Consider the following 26,723-nt stretch of genomic DNA (forward strand, 5'->3'; position numbering starts at 1 on the left):
TTTGATCTTTGGTTTCAATTTTTAAGCCATCTTTTACATGTATCATAACTTAACGAAAACAGTTGTCTCCCAGCTTCCCGCTTCCCGTACTGTCAGGAAGCCGAAAGGTACCTAATAATAAAAAAAATTGCAATTGATTTTAAAAATCTTGCAATTAAGTGCTAAAATGATAATAGTGTTAATCATAAAAGTTTTCTTGTGCTAGTATTTAAATAAACTACCTCAGCATACAGTTGTTTAGATGGAAGCAATGTCTTAATAATGTTATTTTTTTACTCTATTTTTTTAACACCGACGTAAATGATTCAAACACATTGGACCACATTTTTATTTTGGGTATCTTCAAATCACCTACCTTTTAAAGGCTTATTCATTTACGGTTAATATTTCAGTGTGGGTGATTGAAGTTTTTTAAATAATTGTAGTTTCATACTAAAGAGGACATTACCTGTTCGAAAATACGTCTACGCACTTTTAATCTTATCATTTGAACAGGGTAGTTTTGCTATTTGAGACCGATGGGTAATTACAAATAACATTGTCGGTTAATTTTATTTTTGATAATACGATTGTTTACCAAAATCCCCCCCAGCCAAAATCCCCCCATTTAACCCAATGCGACAAAATCCCCCCAAATCATTATAACAAGACAAAATCCCCCCAAATCATTATAACAAGACAAAATCCCCCCAAATCATTATAAAAAGACAAAATGCCCCCAAATCATTATAACAAGACAAAATCCCCCAACGAAAATCCTCTGAGAAATATATAACAGAAGTTTCAAATATAAGTAGTTTGTTTTATTTCACATTTCACATTTTTTGGCGACACAGCTTGTGGTGTCGCATTCGACCGAACGTAGCCAAAAGGTGCGATTTTATTATAGTCCCATTGGACCGAAATTCTATTGAACTGGAAGAAAACATACTGTATGGTTTTACATTAAATATATTTTTAATTAATAGGAAAATCTTTTGGAAAAGGTGGCAGCTAATTAATAGGAGAATATTTTAGAAAAGGTGGTAGCTAATTAAAAGGAGAATATTTTAGAAAAGGTGGTAGCTAATTAAAATGAGAATATTTTGGAAAAGGTGGTAGCTAATTAAAAGGAGAATATTTTGGAAAATGTGGCAGCTAATTAGTAGGAGAATGTTTTGGAAAGGTTGCAGCTAATTAAAAGGAGAATATTTTGGAAAAGGTGGCAGCTAATTAATAGCAGAATGTTTTGGAAAAGGTGGTAGCTAATTAAAAGGAGAATGTTTTGGAAAAGGTGGTAGCTAATTAAAAGGAGAATATTTTGGAAAATGTGGCAGCTAATTAGTAGGAGAATATTTTGGAAAAGGTTGCAGCTAATTAGTAGGAGAATATTTTGGAAAAGATTGCAGCTAATTAATAGGAGAATGGTTTGGAAAAGGTGGTAGCTAATTAAAAGGAGAATGTTTTGGAAAAGGTGGTAGCTAATTAAAAGGAGAATGTTTTGGTAAAGGTGGTAGCTAATTAAAAGGAGAATATTTTGGAAAATGTGGCAGCTAATTAGTAGGAGAATATTTTGGAAAAGGTTGCAGCTAATTAGTAGGAGAATAATTTGGAAAAGGTTGCAGCTAATTAATAGGAGAATGGTTTGGAAAAGGTGGTAGCTAATTAAAAGGAGAATGTTTTGGAAAATGTGGTAGCTAATTAAAAGGAGAATATTTTGGAAAAGGTGGCAGCTAATTAGTAGGAGAATATTTTGGAAAAGGTTGCAGCTAATTAATAGGAGAATATTTTAGAAAAGGTGGCAGCTAATTAATAGAAAAATCTTTTGGAAAAGGTGGCAGCTAATTGATAGGAGAATGTTTTGGAAAAGGTGGTAGCTATTTAAAGGGAGAATATTTTGGAAAAGGTGGTAGCTAATTAAAAGGAGCATATTTTGGAAAAAGGTGTCAACGAATTATTTGAACCTAACCTAACCTAACCTAACCTAACCTAAACTAAACTAACCTAAACTAAACTAAACTAAACTAACCTAACCTAACCTAACCGTTAAACATAATTTGGAGGATTTTGTCCATTAAATATGATTTGGGGGGATTTTGTCCATTAAATATGATTTGGGGGGATTTTGTCCATTAAATATGATTTGGGTGGATTTTGTCCATTAAATATGATTTGGGGGGATTTTGTCCATTAAATATGATTTGGGGGGATTTTGTCCATTAAATATGATTTGGGGGGATTTTGTCCATTAAATATGATTTGGGGGGATTTTGTCCATTAAATATGATTTGGGGGGATTTTGTCCATCAAGTAGGAGTTTTGGGGGGATTTTGTCCGTTACTTATGATTTGGGGGGATTTTGTCCGGGGGGATTTTGTCTGGGGGGATTTTGGGTCACACCCGATAAGACATGCCACTAAAATTCTAATATAGTTCTAGAAGATGGAGTCTTGATTGTCTTCGTCATATCTAAACAGCAAGGAACTTAAGACAATGTCCAGAGGTCGTAATCTAAGGACGTGGGCGACGTGGGGTCAAAGTTACAGTTTGTACACCGATTAGCCTGAGTGTTTGACCCTTCGCGGAAAGCACCGGTTTATTGGATTATAATACTAAGTTAAATCATAGAAGCTGATGGTTTCGATTAGCTAGATCAACCTGTATCACATCATTGCGAGAACGTACCAAAAACGAAGGAATCCTAATCTTATCATCTATTGACTTTTGTTGGATGAAAGAGATACAACGTATGACTCAATGTACTTGGGGGTGTTACGGCAGCGTATAGAAGCTAAGGTAATTTTAATATTAAAAGGATTAATTGAGTTTTAATGGGATTAAAAATATGAATTATAATGGTAAATCTTCAATGCCATGAGCTTGATTTTCTATTGCTCATTGTGCCATAAGAGTAATTCCAAAAAGCACAGTATACAAAGTAATTATTTTTGGAATAACGTTTAATTTCGATGATTCGCATAGAACGCAGCTCACTCGGAGGTGTTAAGAGAAAGATTAAGATATCCTCCTAAATTAAGGAAAATGAAGTTGGATCGAAATGTGAACCATCTGATATTTTTGATGGTGTCTGCTTGCAAGGCAAGTTATTTGAAAAATCAATTTTCCAGGCAAATTTAGGGTTTAAATCGTTTATAAATATAACGCCTTATTACGTAGTTTTAAATTTGGCTTAACTGGAGAAAATCACCAAACTGAACTTACAATGAGTTCCAAATCGAAAAAATCTACTTTGAGTTATAACGGAACTCTAAAGATCGTGGGAGAAAAGAAATCCGAGAGTCAATCAAAAAACGTCACCTCATCAGCCAAGGGCAAGGTTAAGCTGGGTTAGTTTGAACAAAAGCATATAGATATAAAAACAAAAAGTACACTTCGTTGAAACTCGCTCGTGCCGTGTAATATGAGAAGAGCTCCTTTATCCCTGAATAGTGTCGACCCCCTCTGCGTATGATTATCTTTCCGACCGTGGCACAGGGAACAAGCCGTGAATAGGCTCAAAAAGTACCAGACGCAAGCTTTAGTACCAAAAATTATAGTTTGGATTGCCAGCATCATGTACTACTTTCTATAAACCTATGAGGTCAAGAAGCTCTTCCCTGATTGGTTAGTCACTGTAGGGTTTGAGCGGAGGGTAGTTTGCTTTTCAGTTTACATTTCGTCTACAGCCAAAGTAGGGAATTGTTAATGAACTGTACTTTTGTTTTTATTTCTGTACACCTTTGGTTTTAAGTAATGGTTTAGTGGCAGTAGCGAAATGTATATTGTTGAAATAACTAAATTTGAATAAAACATTAATACCGAATAATCGTGAGATGTTGAATTTCAAATACTTCATCTGTCGACATAACTATTGCTTCAAAGAACCAAGATTTAAGCGAACAATTTGCACAATGTTAATACTATTGCATTACTCCAGACGAAAAAAGTGAGGCATCATCCGAAGAGTCGACTTTTATGGATGAGTCCGAAGACGACGAAACTGCAACGGATCCGTATTCTAACATCTTACATTACGACTTTCACTTGTCGCTCGGAAACCTAAACATCAAAGAGACAATTGAAAAACATGAACATTTCAACCAAATTGCAAGTAAGACTAAATTTGAGTTATTGCAACTAGAAGCCCTCATTCGACCATCGAGTTTCGAATTGGTGCAATTTGCTGCTAAATGCTTTGAAAACTCGCAACAAAACGAAAGTAAAGATGTCGTAACAGAAGGTTGGAAGAAGTTAACAACTGCCTCTAATAACAAAAACGGTTACTTTGGAATTGCGTATATAAACATTAAAAAACTTCAAGTAGTTATCGCGCATCGTGGTGCTGAAAACACTAAAGAGAAACCGTACAAAACTCACTTACAAGCTATTTACGAACGATGCTACGAGAAAGTCCATTCAGCTGTGACTTTCGCGTATAAAGTTATCAAAGAACTCGAAAAATTTGAAGATATATTACCGGCGCATTTCCAATTATTTTTCACTGGACATGGTTTCGGCGGATGGTTGGCTCAAATCACCGCTTTTAGTGCCCACTATTTGATTAGAATAAATGATAAGTTTCTAAGACGCGAGAATGCTGATGACGGGTACTTGGTTCACACTGAGGTCTTTGATAGCGTCGGTTGTTTGGATTTGTTACTCAAATTGGTTGATGACCTCGATATCCGTATTGCAGACAAGAAAATTTACTTGAATAACTTGGACATTACCAACTTTGTTATATCCCCAAATGTGGTTAACTGTTTAAACAAACACTTTGGAAATGTTGTCCTTATATCTAAACCTGAGTCGGACAATTTTTCTTTCACTGATCAGTACTATCAAGATTCCAGTAGTTTAGAACTCATTTTAGAGTACCTGTCATCTAGTCCAAAAATGAGGGTCGTAATAGATTGGCTGACGGGTGACGAATGTGAGACGTTACTTTTACCACAGTTTGAATGGCTTGACAATTGTGCTATTCCAAATACCAAAACCAAATCATTCGACTACGCCCTGAAAAAAAGTCGAGGTTATTTTCCAGTCAGGTATCAAACCAAACCCTTTAAGAAAGACACTTGTAGCCTCAGTGTCTTTACGTTATCCGAACAAACGTTTTTAAAGCACTTTCAATGGATAAGAGGTGTTCCCGAGTATTTTAATCTAATTACATTGTTCAAAGATATACTGCCACCACATGAAATTGAATATAGTTACATACTTGAACAATTGCAATACTTGGAAATCAAATCTGGTAAAGTTAAGTCGCTGTGTGACAGCGGAAAAAATTTAGGGCAATTAGTATCTTTTGTTAAGAGATTACTTGAATTTTACCCTAAATTTAATGATGAAGCTGAAAAATCTTTGACATTTTATGAGGTTCGAAAATTTGCGTATAAAAATGAGTCAAAAAGTTGGAAAAGATGACTGATTGTTTTAGCGAAAATTGCGGACTTAGTAAATATGTCAAGAATTTTGTCAAAACAGATATTCGAATTTTACATATTATTACAAGTACTGATTGCGATACCGACGTTGTTACCGCCATGATAAACAAGTTGCTTAAAACTCACGAACACTATTTAGTTATGCGCTTACAAAATGTACTAGCTTTAAATAAGTCAGTTAGTTTAAAAGAAGTGCTTATGTCACAGACCTTTGGAAAAGTACTTTTGGTTTTTGATTGCAATCTGAGCCCAGTGAATTCGGACGAATTTGAAGTTCAAGAATTTTGTAAAACACTCGAAAAAGTCCTGATCGATCCCAAAGTTAAGCCAAACGTCAAACTTATAATAATTAGTGAAATTAGAACCAATATAACCATCTATTTGGAAAAGTTAACAAAGAAGAAACTTAAAGGTTTAAAATGGACTGACTTGACATCAAACGCCCAAGAAATCCTTTGGTTAAAAAACTTGGTGACATTTCAAGGCTCCGTTAAAGCAATATCTTTGAAAACTCTTCTGGATGAAAACGAGGTAACAGTAGATATCCTTGACAATTCAAGCATAATTTCATTAATGAAAGACAGATTTATACAAATCGGAAATCAACTCCCTGACTTGGGAAAAATTGAAAATTACTATGTCCCGCGTGTTTTTATATTAGAATTTAAGGTTAAGATTGATGTTTTACTAGACGTAGATAATACAGAAGATATCATTGCAATTTCGGGTCAAAACATATCCAAATACAGTTTGGACGATTTCGGGGTTAAACGAGATATGGTACAAGATTTGGATTTTGATAAGTTTGATGTCGAACGTGGTAGAATTTTCGTAGTACATCATTGCGAGCATCTTGGTCCATTAGTAGCACAATTCTTTTTTTCGGAAACCCCGAAAAATCTTCATTGGTTAACACTCGAATCAAATGTTTTGAAATGGAAAGAAACCCACGGGTCTGTTGAATATATTAGACAAAATCTGGACCATGATGAGTACGTGGCAAAGGAATTTGAAAAACTGTACAACTATACAGATATTAGAAAAACTGAAAGATGGGACGAAACTGAAATAGAAAATGCTATGAAACGTGTTAAATATTTGGTCATTTCAGGCACAGCGGGAATGGGTAAAACAACTCTGTTAACTAATTTAAGCCTCAAGATTAAGTCTAATAATCCGAGCTTATGGGTGGTTAGAATTAATCTAAGCGATTGTACAGAGGTTTTAAAAGCAGTTTGTAAGGATTTTTGGCCTGAAAAATTTGGCAAACCCAAAGTAGCAAACGCGGTTGATTTCTTAATAAATAAAATTATGAATTGTAACGACAATACTAGACTCGCAACCACATTGGAGAAAAATTTATTTAAACGAAAATTACTTGATACCGGTAATGTAGTTCTATTATTCGATGCATTCGATGAAATCAGCCCCAATTATGAAAATTTGTTTATCGAATTACTTAGCGTTTTGATGGAAACGAAGGTCACAAACATTGTTGTTACCTCAAGACCATTCTCAAGAGACCACATTGAAACGGTGCTAAAAACGTATCATTTTGTAATGCGAGAATTTACGGAAGTGGATCAAGTTAAAATGTTTGTGGATGTTTGGACTAAAAATGAAGAGGCCGTTGACTCACGGGATGTTTTGAAGAAAAAAGCTACGAAATTGATAAACGTTTTCAACAATTCCATCGCCGACACGGAGACAAAATTTACCGGAATTCCATTGCAATGCCGAATGTTAACCGAAGTATATGAAGACACGGATATTACTAATATATCAAGTAACTTATCATTGGCCCGTTTATACGAAGACTTTGAGCGAAAGAAGATCGAAATCTACGAAAATGAAAAACGTAAGAGTACTCAAGGTGGTCTCAATTTGGAAGACAGCGAGGAACTGGCCCTTAGGCAGTTACGTCAATTCCACTGTCAATTGGCACTTGAGGTATTATACGAATCTTATGATTCAGCCCCTGTTGAAATGGATTATTTTGAACCAGAAATCAAGGCGATACTTGAGAGAAAAGCTTTAAAAGTGGGTTTGGTTGTAAGAGTTAAAAACCAACCGCAATTCCTCCATCGTACCTTCGCGGAGTTTTATTTCGCCATTTTTTTTTTAATGTCTTAGAAAAGAAAATGATCTCCGAAAGCATTGTTGAAGCTATCATCAAAGACATTATGACTGAAGAAAGGTTTGATTTTGTTCGTGCATTTTTCAATGGATGCTTGAAGAACTTGACAGATTACGGATCCGTTGTTGATCGTTTCAGTCTTTCATTTTCGAAACTGTTTCGTGGCACTTATGAGAATTCTATCTGGTTTTATGATAAATCAGCTTTACTAACGGCCATAAAAGACAAAATCAATCATGTTTACAAATTTCTCGTGGATTGTTGTTTAAACAAATCAACAGCGGAAACCTTAGTTATTAACACTGTTAATTTCCATATTGAAATACCTTACGTGCTCTTCTTGCACAAAAATAACTCTATACTTAAGGAACTACTAATGTATCTATTTCAAAAAATTGAAGAATCATCAAAAAAGGTTCAACGAACATTTTTATTTGGAAACATGCTTGACCGGAGATATTGGCAAAGGTTTATGAATTACATTGAAGAACTGGCGGACGACTCGTTAAAGTCTATAGCTGTTAACATCCGAGATAAAATGCATTTGACAATTGAATTGTTTGATGCAGCTCAACGTGGTAACGTAAATGACTTGGGCGAAATTTTAGAAAAAGCTGGTGATAAAGATACTCGACACTTTTTAATGTTAGCCTATAAGGAATCTTTCTCAACAGCGTTGAATATCGCGGTTTGGAATGGGCGATTAGAGGCTGCCAAGTTTCTCATGGAACAAGCACCGGGTGTACCTCGTATGAGCAGTTCCCGGTAGAGCAGTTCTCGAAATAGCAGCCGCGATTCCAAAAAAACAGCGGCGTTCTTCAAAACTGCTGTTTTAGAAATAGCGGCTGCTGTTTTAGAAATAGCGGCCGCTGTATTAGAAATAGCGGCTGCTATTTTGGGAAATAGCAGTGTTTGTCTTCAGTTTCGAGTATTTCTTAACAATACAGTTATATTCGTTGTTTTCGAAAACTACCTTATTCTGTGATCATTTAGTCAGTAATGTGACCTACTAACGGATCGTGTTTTTAAAGTACACTTAAATATTACACTATTCTTCAGGCTGTATCAGTTTACAATTCTAATACCAGAATAGAAAATATTTCAAGAAAGCTTATTTTATTTCGGAAGTAGATAATTGTAAACAGTATTTTTTTGGAAAAGGCATATTATTATTTGGGAAGTGAAAGAAGATAAACAACAATATTTTGGAAAAGGCGTAACATTGTTACACCATTTCCAAAATAATACTAACCTAAGTCTAACCAACCAAAACAAAACCTAAAAACCCAACCGAACCGAACCCAACCCAACCCAACCCAGCCCAACCCAACCTAACCTAACCTAACCAAACCAAACCAAACCAAACCTAACCAAACCAAACCAAACCTAACCTACCCTAACCAAACCTAACGTAACCTAACGTAACCTAACCTAACCTAACCTAACCTAACCTAACCTAACCTTATTTAACCCAACCTAACACTGTTGGGGGTTCAAATAATCAACTTGAAGCAAACCATATCTGACCTAGTTCTATTTAAGTTCATTTTACACAGCGTACACCATAACAAACAACAGTCGTTTTTCGCATTCCAGTTTTTCTGCTCTTTTGAGAACTGCTGTAATGGTACGCCGCGTTTACAAGAACCGCTGTAATGGTACGCCGCGTTTACGAGAACCGCTGTATCGGTAACTGTTGTAACGGGTAAACTGCCATTTCGGGAAACCGCTATTTAGGGAACTGCTGATATGAGGATCGCTATTATGGAATCCGCTGATACGGGAACCGCTCATCTGAGGGCTTCCCACAAGCACCATCTGCCGTACCGTTCATATTCGGTCGGCCTTATAGAAGTCTGCTTGAAGACGCGGTAGATTCAGATAGCGCTGAGATGGTTCAATTGGTTGCTTCGAGACTGTCTGAGAACAGTCACATGTTACAAGACTGGTTTACTATGACGAAGATAATTGACAAGAACCGCGAGGACATGCTCTCGATTTTGTTGGATCTTGAATTAGATGCGACCGCTGTCGTCGCACTTCCCGACGAGTTTAATAGCTTATTAGGATACGCAGTTAGGCAAGGAAAAATTAAAATTGCGCAGGCAATTCTTAGCCATGGTGTCGATGTTAACAGACGTCATGAGGTTGCGGGCGACACTGTCTTACACCGGTCTGTTTTCTCGAGAAATCCTAACGGAGTTTCCTTACTGTTGAAATACGGAAGTCTTGTAAACGTTTTAGACAATAAGGGAAATTCCCCATTACACAAGGCTGCAAATAGAGATACAGGAAAAGTTAGAAGGAAGAGCAGCAAAGGTTTCTTAACACGCATAATAATTTCAAAATTTATTGATGGGGGAAATCTTAACACGGTGAATCACGAAAAACAAACGCCGTTTGATCTTGCAACTAGTAAGAAAAATATAATAGCCCTCGTGGCACTCTTACCGTTACAGCCTTTTGTTACATCGTTGGATTATGATTCGCGCAAAAACTTCTGGAAAAAATCGTTACAATTGAAGTTAGGTCTAACGGAAGAGAAATTAAAATCTATTGGTCTTCAAGTTAAGAAGCGTCGCAAATCTAAACATCGCGACATGGAAGAACAGTTCGACAGCCTTGAAATATGCGCTGATTATTTTGTGGCCGATTATTTAGTCAACGAATTGAAAAAGATTAACCACGAAGACACTTTTATTCATAACCTTATGATTGATGTCATAGTTAATGATGAATTTGATGTTGTGAAGAAATTCTTCAATCAATTAATATGTCGTCACGAATTTGATGAGGGCGTTCTGCAACGCATTGGTTACCTTCTCCAACAAAAGGACAACGGTGAAGGACATACATGTAACATATCTTTGCACCAGTTGGTGAAAGATCATCAGGAAAACATACTTGATTTCATGTTGAATTCTTTGAAAAACACTCCGTTATTTGTTCATCACCTTACGTCTCTTAATAAAAAATCGCAAACGGTGCTTGGCTCAACCATCAACAAAGAATACATCGAACTTTCTAACATCATTCTAAAATCTCTTCAAAATTGCTCTCCAGGCGACAGGAAAAGAATTTTAGAGGCAACTTTATATCAAGACAATGTGATAGAACAACGTCTAAAACCTCTGACAAAATTGATGGAAAACTTTGATTTTCTCGAAGACATTCGTAAAGAATTTGAAGAAACTTCACAGACGTTTGTTAAATTTAAAGATGCGGCGATTAATGGTAAACTGGACCAATTAAAAGAAATATTTCAGGAGGCTGATACGGAGATGCGTCAAAGGTTAGCATTCGCTTCAGAAGATACGAAGAACTTTTCCAGGTTTAATTGGTATCAGAATTATTACACTGCATTAAATCTGGCCTTTGATGGGGGCCATATTGAATCTGTGACTTATCTTATACAAAACGGGTTCCCTCTGAACCCACCGTATTCCGATGAAAGGCACGAGCCGGAGGGTTACGGTTCTAACAAGTTCAAAATTATCGTACCCCCTTTGTATAACGCCATAAAAAATGGAAACATGAATATGGTTAAACATCTTCTGTATAATGGGGCCAATATCAATGCGTACTATGAATACTGGACTGCACTGGAATTCGCGATTGATTATAAATTTGGCGAAATTTTGGAATTCCTGCTTAACTATGACGAAAACATTGTAGGTCTTGATGACGCCCTTCTTGCGGTGTCCGAAAGAGGTTACTCTGATATAGTTATTAAATTGCTAAATGCCCATGGCAATGTTAACATTGCAAGCGAAAATGATAACACACCACTTCACTTTGCCGCGTTACACAGAAATGAAAACGCTGTATCAGTCTTGCTTGAAAAAGGTGCTGAACTTAACGTGGAAAATGAGAACGGCCAGTCTCCGCTTCATCTAGCGGCTGAAAAAAGTAGCGTCGAAGTGGTTAGTTTACTGTTGAACAAAGGCGCTCAAGTCAACGTGGTTAACGAAGACAAAGACACCCCTTTGCATCTTGCAGTTAGGGAGAACAGTTCCGATGTGGTTGCTTGTTTAATTGAAAATGGAGCCAACATTTTTGCTGAAAACAAAATAAATGAGATTCCTTTAGACATGAAACCAAGCATAATTCGGTACAAAGACGAGTCATAGTCAATCTTCGTCTGTAGAATAGGGGGTACATTAGCACACGCCAAATATTTCCAAATTAATACTTGAATATCCTGTATTATTGATATCAGTCACATTATTAAAGAAAATTTGTGCTTAACATAACATTATGCCTTAAAACAACTGCCTTTTTCTAAATATGAAAAGAATAAATGTTAAAAAAATAAATGATGTGTTATTATAAAATAATTACCAATTAACTATGTCTTAAAAATGAGGACTGATGTGCTGCTATTGGTTTAGTGGCGTCTGATAAACCGAACCTCTCACCCCTAAGGGATTGGATGAATTCTCACAGGCTGAGAAGTAAGGGTAAGGAATGGGTAATACGTTCGATTTTTAGACGCCACTAAACCAATGGCTAATTATTTTGTAATTAGAGATCATTTATTTTTTTAATACTTTTCCTTCTATATTTAGAAGGTATAATGTTATGTTACTAAACTTTAACTATAAATAATTATCAATGAGCACGTATAAGGAGAGTTAAAGAGGAAAGGGAGAAGGTAACTATAACGACACAGCCCAATATCTCTCTCACGCGCACCGCTGCGCACCGCACAGCGGAGGCGCCAGACGTCACGTGATCCGTTAAGAATACTGGCTATAAACAGTCTTTTCTGATTTCTTTTTCTCTCTATTGCGCCGATTGCGCATGTAGGGTGACAGAGAATTTGGTCTCTGGTCTCACCGAGCCCTCCTCCTCATACCTGCTCACTGAACATTATGGAGAGATGCGGGTTCTTATCTAAGATATAATATAATCGCCCATAGAATCCACTGTTTTTCGGTTCTACAACACCTTTTTGGAGACCCTGTATTTTATTATCTTGTGTTAGAACCCTAATGGTCACTTGGTTAAAGCGGGAAATTATTTTCTTTGTAGTAGTGTACTCGTAAATTAAAATTAAAGATTTTTTTTGCTTTTGTTATGAATATACAACAATGATTGAAACGTCGCTTAATTATCAAAACGTTTTGTCCATTTTTAAGGATACCTTATTAAAATATATAAAAGTATTACTTTGATTATGATATGAATAACAAGAGGAGCATGGCTGATATTTCGCTTCTAATCAAGCGGGGTTTTTTAATTTGTTATTCTAATTTAAAAACTTTAATTAAAATAATTGCGTAGAGATAGCTTGTTTTATAAATTAGTTACTTGGTTACATTAAAATAATTATATATTAACGAAATATAACTTTAATTTAAATGATTACGTTTAATAAAATTAGATTTCTTAGGTTGTATTTCTCTTAAATTAAACATTTATATATTTGGCCAAAGAGTTTCATTAAAGTGTCTATTAAATTTTATTAAATAAAATTTTGTCACAATAAAAAAGTTTATGTCGAGACGTTAAGCTCACCCTACACGCTCAATAATTTGTGCAAAAAACGAGGGCCTGTTGTTTTTAGCTACAAAGTATAAAAACGTTATCCAGACTAAAATTTCTTCAAAATTTAAATATAATGTCACAATTTTTTTTTTGGAAATGGAACGTCACTTGCGGTAAATTTTAGACAATCTTTGCGTAAAAAACTGAACATATATATTGAATGAGATTTTTATTGCTAAAAATGTTATTCAAATAATTGAACAAATTTCGCATTCGATGATTCGAATAACATTAATGTCTGTCTATTTGACGGTTTAAATGCCCGAATGATAGTCAACTTTTTTATTGTGATAAAAATATATTCAATATAATTGAATAAATCAAGTGGATTTTATTTGTCCAATAAACTTTTAAGGTTTTTCAAAACATTGAGCATTCAACATCATGATGGATTTTTATTTGCACAATTAGTGAAAAGTCTTGTTAATAATCTATAAGATGATGAATTTCATAGATGTCCCCATTTAAATTGTGCAAAACATAGACCGGGTGAAATTTTATTGTCCAAACATTACATATAAGGCGTCAAATACACAGACTTTAGTGTTAGTCAAATGCGTAATTTGTTAAGTTGTTTGAATAATATTTTGAGCAATATATATGTTCAGTTTTTAGGCAAATATTGTACAAAATATACGCAAATATGCTCCATTAAATAAAAAATACTGTGGCATAATATTTGAACTTTGCACAAATGTTAGTATGGATTACATTTTTCTTATACTTTGCAACCAAGGATTATTTAAAATGTCTAAGGATAAAACGCAGAGAAAGAAATATCGAAGGTAGATGTTCCAAACGCTACCTAGCGGGCACAATCGGCAAACCGGAAAGCCAATATTTTGAAGCGTCAACACGTGACCGGATTCTTGAAAGTTTTGTCGCTCTCTGCCTGCTCTAGCAGATCTACGAAAACCTTGCCTACTAAACTAAATTAGTGTAAACTCACCTCATATATTCTTGAACTGAATGTTTGCTTTAATCAAGGATTATTGCTTTAATCTATTATTAAAATTAAATTATGATTTTTAGGAACTAACCTCATTGTTGAATCTTGAACTAAATGTTCTTAACGACCGTTAGCAATTCGAAATAGAACTATACAGCATGCTTTCGAAAACTATCTCTCTTTCGTCTATGCTTTCGTGATAATAAGATAGGTGGCGCCATATCGGTATTTCTTTTCCGTTTGACGCACCAAAACTGTAGGTGGAGAAGAGGGGGATGGGTTTAAATTTCGGAACAACTAGAGAACATTCCCTTACTATAGAGATCTGTGTGTGCGTTTTATCCTTAGACATTTTAAATAATCCTTGTTGCAACTATAACAACTGGCCCCATGTTTTTTGACCAAATTATTGAGCGTGTAGGGTGAGCTTAAATGATTCCAAATTTCCATCGTATTCGAATAATCAACGGAGATCTTACGGTGGCGTCACAGGGAACACCCTTAAAGGGAGGATGAAGAGGAAAATCCAGTGATTTTTATCGATTCTTCTACTAATTATAAGATCATTCTGCATAGTGAAACATCCAGGAAATATCTCTGAATGATTTTAAAATTCAAATTAGGTTCAGATTTTAAGGATAATTTTAAAGAAGGTCCTCCGGCCAATCGCTTAACGCCCTGCCTTTTTATTAACAAAATTCTCGTAGCACGTGCCGTGTGGAATGAAATTTATCACGAGATTAAGTAAAATTCGCGCGCGACGTGATAATCGTGGCGCGAGACATGGAGCGTGCCACGAGAATTTTGATAATAAAAGGCAGGGCGTTACGCGATTGGTCGGAGGGGCTTATTTAAAATTATCCTTAAAATCTGAACCTAATTTGAATTTTAAAATCATTCGGAAGTATTTCCTGAATGTTTCACTATGCAAAATGGTCTTATAATTAGTTTAAGAATCGATAAAAAGTCACTTGATTTTCTACTTCACCCTCCCTTTAACACGTTTCCGTTATTACTGAGTTATAAACTGAGACCTTGGATCGAGCTCGCCTTGTCCAAAAACAAAACAAAAACTTTTAAAAACTTCTTCCTGATAGAGTAGCAAGACCGACTAATTTATCAAAAACGAAACTAAAACTTAAATATTCTTTACCAAGTCGCAGGATATTGCAGCAGAAAATGAAATTATTTCATTTTGATGTGAAGCCATCAACAGATTCGGAATCAACCTGCGGTCGTGGTAAGACTTTTTAAATTATACGTTAATATATGTTCTGATTTATATTGATAGCTTTTCATGTCTGATTAATAAATCAATAATATTGCAATCTAAAAATTTCGCATCCATTATTATGGATGATTCCCCCAAATCTGGGCGGGGTAGCCTATGTAGGAAGTATTTTCACCTCTTTAAAATATTATAGTGTTTTTTGCAGGAAGTTACAAAGTAAACTAATAATAGGAAGGTTAGTAATATAAATTTTACTATAATTTTAAAATGTAAATCTTTGGGTGTCGTAGGAACATACTACACAGAGTTTATTAAGTTTATTTGACCTTAAAGCCAAACCAAAAGTTTATAGGATATGTTCTATAAGTATGACGATAACACGTGATACTAGAGAATTACTGAGAGCTGGTTCAACAACGACAGTCCATCTTCCTATTTAGTCTGTACTAAGCCTTTGACAGCGCCTCACCAGACGTCGCTTTACGAGAATCTATTACGTTTCATCTTCGTCACTTCATGATCATGACAAGCTCTCAGTAACTAGTGACAAAATTATGGAACATATTTATGAACTTATGGTCAAACTTATTAAACTTTATATGGTACATGTACATTGATTATTATTCGCTTGTGTTTATGTTTATAAATGTTCAAGGGAGAACGCTATAAGTACGTTTTTTCTCGACGTAAATGACTTCGTGGTAGCAAGGTGCCAATTACAAAGATAGGCTAGATCATTATTATTTTAAATCTTTTCGACAGTGTTCAGCCATCTTTGTTACAACTAATTTGAAAAAGAGAAGCGGTAGCGACGAGCCTTAACGCACGTTCGTTTTCGGTTTATTGGGTGTCATCGTTGATTTACTAGTGATCGGAAAATAAGCTAGTTTTTTTAGTTTCTAATTAGCGTATATTAATCGAGAACCGAATAATACATTTATTATTAGTATTATTTATTATTGTAAGCGTATATTCAAATTACGCTGAATAATACTAGTTTAGCTAAAAGTTTCGGAATCCATGACATCTAAATTCTGTTATGATTGCCATTGTGTTACGTTTGAAAGTGCCAATTTTTAATTATACTGCTGTTTTTTCTTTCGCAACCTCAAGAGCGGAAAAGTTTTATCATTTCGTTGGAATTTTAAACATACGAGATTCGTATCATCCACTGTTTATGTATTATTTTTAAAATTACTACTACATTGGTTCGATAAGACAAATATTTTTCGATTTAATTTCTCTAAAGTCTTTATTTATGTGGAAGCAATCAGCCTCATGATTTTCCTAGTTTTAATTTTCAAACATTTTACATTCTAACAAGTGTAGTTGATTAGGGGCTCAGTATTTTTATACTTATGATATAACTAATCGTCGGGAAACCGTTTTCATAAGGCTATTTAGACCTGGTATAATTTAAATCGACTGTAAATAAGTCACCGGTTGGGCTGAATTAAGTTACTGTTACTACATTAGCACATACGAAACTAACACGCCCTCTCCATCCCAACCATACTTGGCTGATACGTAATTTTTTTACGTGACTTGTTTTCACAGCGATTCATTCAAGAGAAAACTGTTGTTGTTTTTGAATATTCAATGTCAACGTTGGAGAAAGAGTTAATCAGTGCTGCGCAAGCAGGTGACCGATTGGCTATCTTAAAACTGTACAACGATGGCGTTGATCTTAATCACGTCAATCAATACGGATGGACTGCCCTGCTCACTGCTTGCGATCGAGCCCACACGGAAGCCGCGCTTCTTTTAATTGACAAGGACGCCCAAGTAAATGATAGAGGACACAGCAACAGCACTCCCTTAATCAGGGCAGCATGGCAAGGCATGTACGCCGTCGTCAAAGGTTAGTAGCAATTGCTATGAATCTGGGTTTTCACCGAATATTTACGGAATCAAAGCAACTGCAATTATTGGAATTCTACTTCGTAGCTTTTCTAACTTGGGACGACTATTCAGGGTTAAAATATTCTCCGACGACAAATCTCCATCCTTAATCTAACATTATAAGCAATTCACAGGAGCTTGTAGTCAAATTAAATGAGGGGTCCCAATTAAGTGAATTTAATTGAAAAAAAAAAAATTGGTGACTCGAACCGATACCGATATCGAAGTTTTACTCGAACCGATACCGATATCAAAGTTTTACCCCAAAACGATACCAATTTTAACCGATTGCTGAATCTCGGCGATATAACAGATTATTTAACCCAATCAGCCAATATTGATAGACTTTTAACCAATATCGATTGAGAACCAGCCAATATAAATAGATTTTCAGCCGATATCAATCAATTATCATCAGATATCGATAGATTTTTAACCGATATCGATCGATTATCGACCGATATTGATATATTTTCAACCGACATCAACCGATTAATAACCGATATATCGGTAAAATAGCCTCGAACCAATTAATCGGTAAATTAAGCTCGAACTGAAGTACAAAATCGTTCGGGTATGTCAATTGTCAAACGAAGTCTGCATGACAGGCTGACTGTCATACAAAACCAGCTCTGGCATAACATGGAGGGCCAGAGACAGACAAAGCAGTTAGTCAATGGCCCCTGCAGGTCTCGTGCTAGAGACCTAATTTCGCTCAGCAGATGGGATATTAGGCTGGCCACCGGTCTTCTGACCGGACACTGCCGGCTAAATAGGCACCTCCATCTGATGGGTTTTGCCGACGACCCTCTTTGCAGGTCGTGTCGGGAGAAGGAAGAAACATCCGCTCACGTACTTTGCGAGTGCGACTATTTCGCCTCGCTTAGACTAAAATATTTTGATTCACACACTGTGGAATCCTCGCGGGTCTCCTCTATTACGGTGGAGCGAATTCTTCGCTACGCTGTGGCCACGGGTCTATTTAAGGCCTGAATACAAGGGTGCACAATATGCCTATGGCATCGGTGCTGGGGCACGAGCCCCCTATCCATTAATAATAATAATTCCTGTTTCAACTCATAACAATTAAAGGAGTTTGTTGTGATATATTTCCTAATGTTACTTTATGTAAGTTCCCCCCTGAACTTTATACATGTTCCCTTGCTTCTCAGAACTGGATACAACCCCCAATAAAGAATCATTCCGTACCTAGCGTTCTAGAGTGAGAGTCGTTCCTTTATTTACTTAGCTAAAGAATGTAACATGGTGTCAGAATCGCGCTATCGAACTCGCGCTTTCTCTTAGTTTTTCGGGTTCCCTGATTTACTCTCGTGTTTTCGTTATTGTTTTCATTGTTTTACGAGTAGGCCTTAACCTATCGGACCCCTAGTTTCCCGATCGCTATTCACTATGGCTTCAAATCTCCCTGCGATTAAGCCTTTTGTGGCGGGAAATAACCCTGCTGAATCATGGCGTTACTGGCGTCAAGATTTTGAAGATTACGTCTAAGCTTTGAAATACAGTACTGAAACTGAGGAGACCCGCACTGCTTTATTTCGTCATATTTAAAGAACTTAAGACCCAATACCGATCGTTTACGCTACAACCGATAGCTCCTGCAACGGCGGTAACTCTGAAACAAATCCCAGACGAATTTGATAAACATTTTAAAGATTATCAAAATGAAATATTTGCTGCTTTCATCTTCTTGGAAATACATCAGAAACAAGGTGAGACTTTTCAAGAATTTTCTACACGCTTGCGACAAGCAATTGTGGACTGTAATTATGGCGCCTTGGAAGATCGCATGCTCCGCGACAAATTAATTCAAGGTTTGAGAGATAACGCTTTACGAGAACGGCTACTCCGTGACCACAGTAGAAAGGCTATAACTCTTCAAGATGCCATAACAGCATGCAAAGCTGCTGAACACTCGCGCGTACAGGCTGACGCAATGTGCGAAACCCCCTCCTCCGTAAATGCACTCTCCCGTCGAAAGAACGGGCCACAATTCCACAAGCATGACTCAACTGTTTTGCAACCCGTTTTCGGGGGCAAGAACGCTTCGCATAAAGGGGCAAAGCCAAGAGAAAAGCCAAGAGACTGTAAATTCTGCGGCCGTACTCATGTATTCGGTAGAAATGTCTGTCCCGCCTTTGGACAAATTTGTACTACATGTGGCTTCAAGAATCATTGGGCGAGTCAGTGTCACACGCTGGCTAAGCCTAAATTCAAAAACAAGCTGCCCCTACGTCGGATTCATGAACTAAACACTGTAAATGGCCCAAACGAGGAAACAGTGGATGATAAAACGGAAGAAACTCTTTATATTGGTGCTCTCCATGTACCTACTAATTTGAAGGATTTAGAAGCTGACTGGTTTCAAGACATATCTCTCGATGGTACTACAGTACGCTTGAAGGTTGATACTGGTTCACAGGTAAATGTACTACCGGCACGTGAGTTACAGAAATGGCGTCCTCAGCCACAGCTCAGCGTAACCACACAAGATGTACAGACCTACAACGGAACTAACTTGCCAATACTTGGATCCTGCGTATTTCAAGCTCAAATACCTTCCTCTGAAGCTCCGCCCATTCCGCTCCAATTCTTGGTCACGTCCTTGAACACTGTACCAATTTTAGGACTGCATGCTAGTTTGCAACTGCACCTACTCTCCAGAAACAATCCCTCTACACCTCAAGAACAGACCGTTTCTGGTATCATGTCTGTTACTAACTCAACACACGGTGCACGACCCCAGCCGTCTAATGACACGCCTGAGTCTGTAGTGGATGAATTTAAAGATGTTTTTACTGGGCAAGGTCGCCTAAACCGTCTGGTTAAAATTCACCTAAAGGATGATGCTGTACCACACGTCTCAGCACCCCGCGAAATACCCTTGGCGCTCCATGGGGTAGTTCAAGCCGAACTACAACGGATGCTTGATAGTGGAATAATTACAAAGGTTGAGCGACCCACTGATTGGGTTAGTTCCATCACGGTCGTAGAGAAAAAGGCCAATCCCTTGGATGGTCTAAACATTGACTCTACTACCAAACCAGGGCCAAATGTCCGCCTCTGTCTCGATCCAAGGCCACTTAATAACGCAATCAAAAGACCTCATTATCCGATTCCAAATCCGGATAAACTTCTTACCAAACTCCACGGTTGCTCAATATTTACTTTGCTAGATGCAAAAAACGGATTGTGGCAATTACCTCTGGAGGAAGAGTCGTCTTACTTGACCACATTCGCTACTCCTTGGGGACGGTATCGTTTCCTAGTCCTGCCGTTTGGACTAAATAACGCGCCAGAAGAATTTCAGAGGGCCATGGATGATCTTTTTGAAGATGAGCCTACCGTGAATCCCTTTTATGATGACTCTGCCTTGGGCTCAAAAGACAAGGATGAACATTGTCAATTATTGAGACGGGTATTTACCATAGCTCGCCGAGCTAATCTCAAGTTTAATGCCGCTAAGCTCCAACTTGCTAAACCTTCTATCAAATACCTCGGCCAAATTCTCACTAAAGATGGCATTACCCCAGATCCATCGAAGGTCCAAGCTATTCTCGAGTACCCACAACCTCAAAGCCCTGAAGACCTACTGCGGTTCCTTGGCATGGTGACCTATCAAGCTAAGTACACTCCTGCTCTATCAGGCAAAACACATGCTTTACGTCAGTTACTGAAAAAGGCAATGCCTGGGTATGGGACGAAAACATGGATCAAGCTTTCCAAACGCTCAAAACCAGCCTAGCTCACCCTCCATGTTTAAAGCTTTTCGATCCTTTAAAAGCAGTAACTGTCGCTGTCGACGCTAGCAAATTCGGCATCGGCGCAGTTTTGCTGCAAGATGATCAAGCAGTAGCATATGGATCTGCCGCTCTCAACGATACGCAGCAGCGCTAGGCGCAAATCGAAAAAGAGCTTTTAGCTGTCATTTTCGGTTTACAACATTTTAACTACTACACATATGGAAGACCTGTAGAAGTCCTAACCGATCATAAGCCGCTACTCGGACTTAGCAACAAACCTTATGATACAATTTCTCCACGACTACAGAGAATGCTCCTCAACTTGCATCGTTACGAAGTTAAATTAACTTATGTTCCTGGCAAGGAATTGGTAATAGCAGATGCTTTGTCCCGTGCGCAACTTCCTAATACCACTTTCGATCTTCCGCTTGGAGATACCAAACCCGCACGAGTTTGCCTACTAATGCAGGCCTCAAATAACAAATGGAGTGAATTGCGGGAAATGACTCCAAAAGACCCCACTCTCAGTGATGTACTCCAGTATGTTCGAACTGGATGGCCTGATAAAAGGTCCTCAACAAAACTTACTACGCGCCAATACTGGCACTGCAAAGATGAATTGTATGAGACCAAAGATGGACTTTTATGCAGAGGCCAACGATTAGTCGTACCGGAACAATTTAGGCCAGATTTGCTATCGACGCTACACATGGGGCACAGAGGCATCGTTGCGACTAAAAGAAAGGCCCGAGAATACGTCTATTGGCCTAACATGAGTCAAGATATCGAAGTCTACCTTTCTCGATGCCACTTGTGTCAAGAACATCAGAGAGCGAATCAACACGAACCTCTTTTAGATCGCCCATTACCATCTCGACCATGGCAGAAAGTCGCCTGCGATTTCTTTGAACTTAATGGTGCACATTACATGCTGCTGATTGACTATTTTTCCAAATTCGTAGAATTGCAACTTATGCTTGGCACAACCGCTCCTGCCGTTATTAATGCTATGAAAACAATTTTTGCGAGATTTGGTATACCGAAAGAGTTGGTTTCCGATCAAGGACCTCCCTTCACATCCGCAGCCATGAAGGACTTTTTTTCGACTTGAAGTATCACTCATAACGCCTCCTCCCCGCGCTACCCTCGCTCTAATGGACAAGTCGAGCGTGCTGTCCAGACCTTGAAGAATTCCCTCCGGAAAGCGTTGGAAGACGGTGGCGATCTTCATTCGGTACTACTCGATTATAGAATTACTCCCACCTATGGTATGCAATCGCAGCTGAACTACTTATGGGTCGGCGTATACGATCTTTCTTACCGACTCATCCGAACAATTTAAAACCCAACTTTCCTACAAAATCAGCAACACAAGCGCTCCACCGTCGACAAGAATCTCAACGGAACTATGCGAACATCGGCACTAAACCACTCCTTCCCTTAACGGAAAATACCCGCGTCTGGTTTCGACGAACTCCGGACGAAAAATGGAAGAAAGGACTAATCATAGCAATTGGTCCAGGACCAAGATCCTATGGTATACAATCGGAAGACGGACGCGTCTACACTAGAAACCGCTTCCATATTCGCCTAGATAAAACAACATCTCGCCTACCACAAGATGAAAGGAAGGTTGAGGATTTTTATCCTCTTGGCGCTCCCGTACAACCAACACCTCAATTAACAACGCCAAGCTCCTCATTCCCTACCCCTCTATTACCAATACACCAACAGGTACCGCAGCAACCCTCAAACTCTCGATTACGTACTAAGTCAGCTGACAGTAGAATAAGAAACGTCACAACCGAGCCAGTACTCACCGCCACATTAATACCAGATGACCTACATCTCCAATCTGATATCACGGACACTAATCATAACATTGCAGACGCTAACAGAACTCGCGTTGGACGAGTTATCAAGAAACCTGCTCGTTACCTCTAAATACAGACTTACATAAATTAAAATAAAACAAAATTCAAACTTGTTAATTTTCCATAAAAAAGGGCATGTGATATATTTCCTAATGTTACTTTATGTAAGTTCCCCCCTGAACTTTATACATGTTCCCTTGCTTCTCAGAACTGGATACAACCCCCAATAAAGAATCATTCCGTACCTAGCGTTCTAGAGTGAGAGTCGTTCCTTTATTTACTTAGCTAAAGAATGTAACATTTGTCACTCCTGATTTAGTTACAAAGCGTCGATAAATCTGTGATAAATTTTCAATACGTAACAGGAACGCGATAGGGAACTATTGTGACCATGAAGGAGAGAGGAACGGGACCGTAGTCCTCCCAGCATCCTCATCGTTTAGATAGGATCGTACAGTACGGAATCGTAAAGAACGCCCTCTCTGTCTTAAAAATAGAAGCTATAGTTCTCATAGAAATACAATGGTGCTACGCGGCAGCACTTAAAATCGCCTACCGAATGTAGGGGCGTGCGCGAGTTACACTGGGAGTGTCACTGTGCCGCAGGTCGCCCATCAGCATTTCCAATCCATCTCACCTCACTTATCCCTGTTGAGACTGTCAGAGTTTGCGGCGCTCGAGCCACCTGGCGGTGATTCTGCGAACCTGCGTAGACTAACCCAGTCTCTATGGGAGTAGTTTCCAGACCCTCCACCAGTGGCGCTGAATAGGAATAAGACCAATTAGACTTAGTGTGGTATACGGCTTTAAAACAGCTTGGTTATGCAACTGGTTTTGAAAAGGAGGAATTCCCCCGTGGTTTGGTGTCAGTACTTGCAGTAGTTCTTTCAAATGAAATATTACGTAGGCCTACCAAATTTTATATCACAATTTAAAAATTGAGTAGGTTATCAAAAACCAACAATTTTATTATTGACTTAACTATATTTCATCATAAACGATATTTTCCTTAAAATATACATATAACTTTCAAAAATCAAAAATTTCTTTAATAGTTTCATTGTTTTCAAAATTTAAACTATTTAACAGCTTTATTAGAGAGGAGAGCCAATGTTAATGCTGTTGATGACAGTCATTATACGCCACTTATCAACGCTGCATGCAGGGGACATAAAGACATAGTGGATTTGTTAATTGCGTACGGTGCAAATGTCAACGACTGCACCATGGACAGAGAAACAGCATTGCACAAGGCGGCCAAGAATGGTCATCGAGAAATTGTACTTACTCTAATAGAAAATGGCGCCGATTTACAAACGGTCGAAGTGAACGGAAAAACGGCTTATGATTTAGCCAGTGAAAAAGGATTTGCTGACATCATGCGCATTTTGCGCAGCGCTAATGCCAACAATTTGATTCAAAAAGAGGTCAAGACTACCACGCAGTTACTCGAAGAAAGACTAAATGAGATAATCGAGAAAATAGGTGACTTGCAAACGCAGGTAAGTTTGACTTGCAAACACAGGTACATTTTCATTTAGACAACATTGAAAGTTGACGATCAGTTTCGCAGAAAATAATCATATTTTTAGGAGTCTAATTCAGTTCTGCATTGTCCATTACACCTGACTTAATCAAAAGTATAAGTTTTTTATATAAACATTTGACTTAATTAAGGTGCGAGCAACGGGGCCCGCGGTCCAGGGTCAGTGTAGAAACCATAAAAATGGGTTCCAAAAACGTTTAGTCTGCACCCTCCAGTATTTAACATGGGTTCATTTAGGGTTCTTGATAAGATTGACACGTCAAAAGGTCATAGGGACGGAATCCTTTGTCGCCCTCACTTAAAATTGTGTCACATGGGATATCAAAAAAAAATATTAATAATAATAATACATTGAATTTTCTATACCCAAATTATGCAGGTAACGGACACGGAAGAAACGAGTAGAAGGCTGAAGGCAGAATTGGCGAACGATATTGAATCACGTATGTCCGATGTCAAAACCGAGCTCCTAAAATTCAAGAACGAAGTTCTGGACAAGAAAAGCGACTTAGATAAGACAAAAAGCAAGCTGTATTTGTTGGAAATGAGACTGAATAAAGCTCAGGAGTACCGTGTGGCTCAAGATAAGGCTAACGATAAATTGTTGAAGAATTTGCAAGGAGAGGTTTATGATTTGAAGGAACGACTTCTGCATTTAAAAGGTCTAATTTTTGAGACTCGGGAAGATTGGCAGAAACACCTTGAAGGAATTTACACTGGTAAAATTGGTTTCAACAATTTTTTTTTGATGTTAAGGCAGCAAAGTAGCGCTGCTTTAGTTTACATGTAATAATGAGCGAAGCTTTAATGGTGGGATACCTTGGTTATGTTTTAGAATTAGGTATTGCATTATGTTTATAATGAGGGTTTTGAGTCATGGCAAGAGTTTGTCAAAGTCATAGTAGTTGCTTCTAGCACGATAATAAAATTGTTTGTCTAAATTCACCCTGGATCCTGCAATAAACTGAAGCTATAGTTGAAATTTAGATTAATGGTTAGAGCGAAATTTAAAGACACTGCAGTAGATTTAACGGACCAGGTTAAATTGATGTGCAATGTGTTATGCAGGTGTAGGGCTTATATCAAGCTTCTATTTCATCAAATAGAGATATAGGCATGCTTGTATTTCGTAGTGTTATCGTTACAATGGGAATCAGCATTTCCGTTGAGTCAATTCGCCACGCTTACTTCATTTAAGCAGACTACACACAGTCATGTGACATTCCCCAATCACTACTGTAGAAAATAGTAACAGTACTACTTCAAAATATAGTTTTTAACACGCCCCTACATAACACATTCTCACTCTAGCAAAATACTGTATTATCATATTTTCCATAAGTTTAGTCACTGCTTACTGAGAGCTTGTCATGAAGTGACGAAGAGGAAACGTCATAGATTCTTGTAAAGCGACGCCTAAGTGCAGGCTAAATAGGAAGATGGGACTGCAAAATCGAGAGTAGTCAATTCTCGCGTTGTTCTCAAACTAGCTCTCAGTAGGTCCCTAGCATTACGAAGTATAGGTAGTGTCATACTTATGGAACATATCCCATAAACTTATGGAATTATAAATAATATTTTTAACGTTTGACGATATCAATGCAGATCATCGAAACCTTGAAGAAGTGAGGTCAAACTTGATGCAACAACAACTCATGCCAGGAACGAGAATGCTCAACTTTGAAGTAGACAAGCTAATGTTATTAGGCCAATTGAACAAGATAGATAAGGAGAGGAAGGAGGAAAGGGAGGCCATGAAGATGCAATTGAAGGAAATAAATTCAAGTTGGCAAACACGAATGAGTGCCTTGCTTTTGGATATGGCCACTTATAAACAGGAGAAAAATCTGGAAATTGAGGAATTGAGAAATTTGGTTGCTGATCAAGATCGTAAACTATCTACCGAAGTTGAAAATTTTAAGAAAGATTTTTTGAATCGTGTAAAAACGTGCGAGGACGGTATTTCAGACTCGCAGTAAGAAATTTTTCTTGTTAATTGACTTGCGTATATTTTGAGCTCAGTTTCTTCTAAACTACAGTGTGGAAGAGATCAGAGCAACACCTACCTTTGTGGAAAACCCCCAAAACCCCTGACGGACTACTTCACTGCAGTACATTTTCGAGCTCGTATACAGGGTGTGACATGTGTCATTGTATGCAAATGAGAACGTGCAACAAGTATCATAGTGAATATCGTTTAATGATACGCACTTTGAAACGTTAAAGACCTACGATTAAGCTTAGTCACTAAGGCATCACACTACAAATTAAAGGGCTGTTTGGTAAACCCATCAGCGTAAATGTTCGATGTGCCTACCGTCGTGGTGTAGGCACTCTTCAAGACGAT

General features: G+C 37.7%; 1 protein-coding gene and 1 long non-coding RNA gene across 2 annotated transcripts in view; one reads left to right on the forward strand and one right to left on the reverse strand.

Annotated features, from left to right (window-relative positions):
- Positions 1-26,723, reverse strand: part of LOC149620867 (uncharacterized) — a 200,429-nt gene that overhangs the window by 146,043 nt on the left and 27,663 nt on the right. The window lies entirely within an intron of this gene.
- Positions 16,679-26,392, forward strand: LOC149620873 (uncharacterized). Its single transcript, XM_089854067.1, has 4 exons — positions 16,679-17,154; positions 23,920-24,332; positions 24,756-25,095; positions 25,982-26,392. The coding sequence occupies exons 1-4, from the start codon at positions 16,893-16,895 to the stop codon at positions 26,353-26,355; spliced, it is 1,389 nt and encodes a 462-aa protein (XP_089710193.1). The 5' UTR covers positions 16,679-16,892; the 3' UTR covers positions 26,356-26,392.

This window comes from Phalangium opilio, unplaced genomic scaffold (assembly GCF_054372755.1).
Source record: "Phalangium opilio isolate 3A_F unplaced genomic scaffold, DU_Popi_V2 ptg000209l_1, whole genome shotgun sequence".
Lineage (NCBI taxonomy): Eukaryota > Metazoa > Arthropoda > Arachnida > Opiliones > Phalangiidae > Phalangium > Phalangium opilio.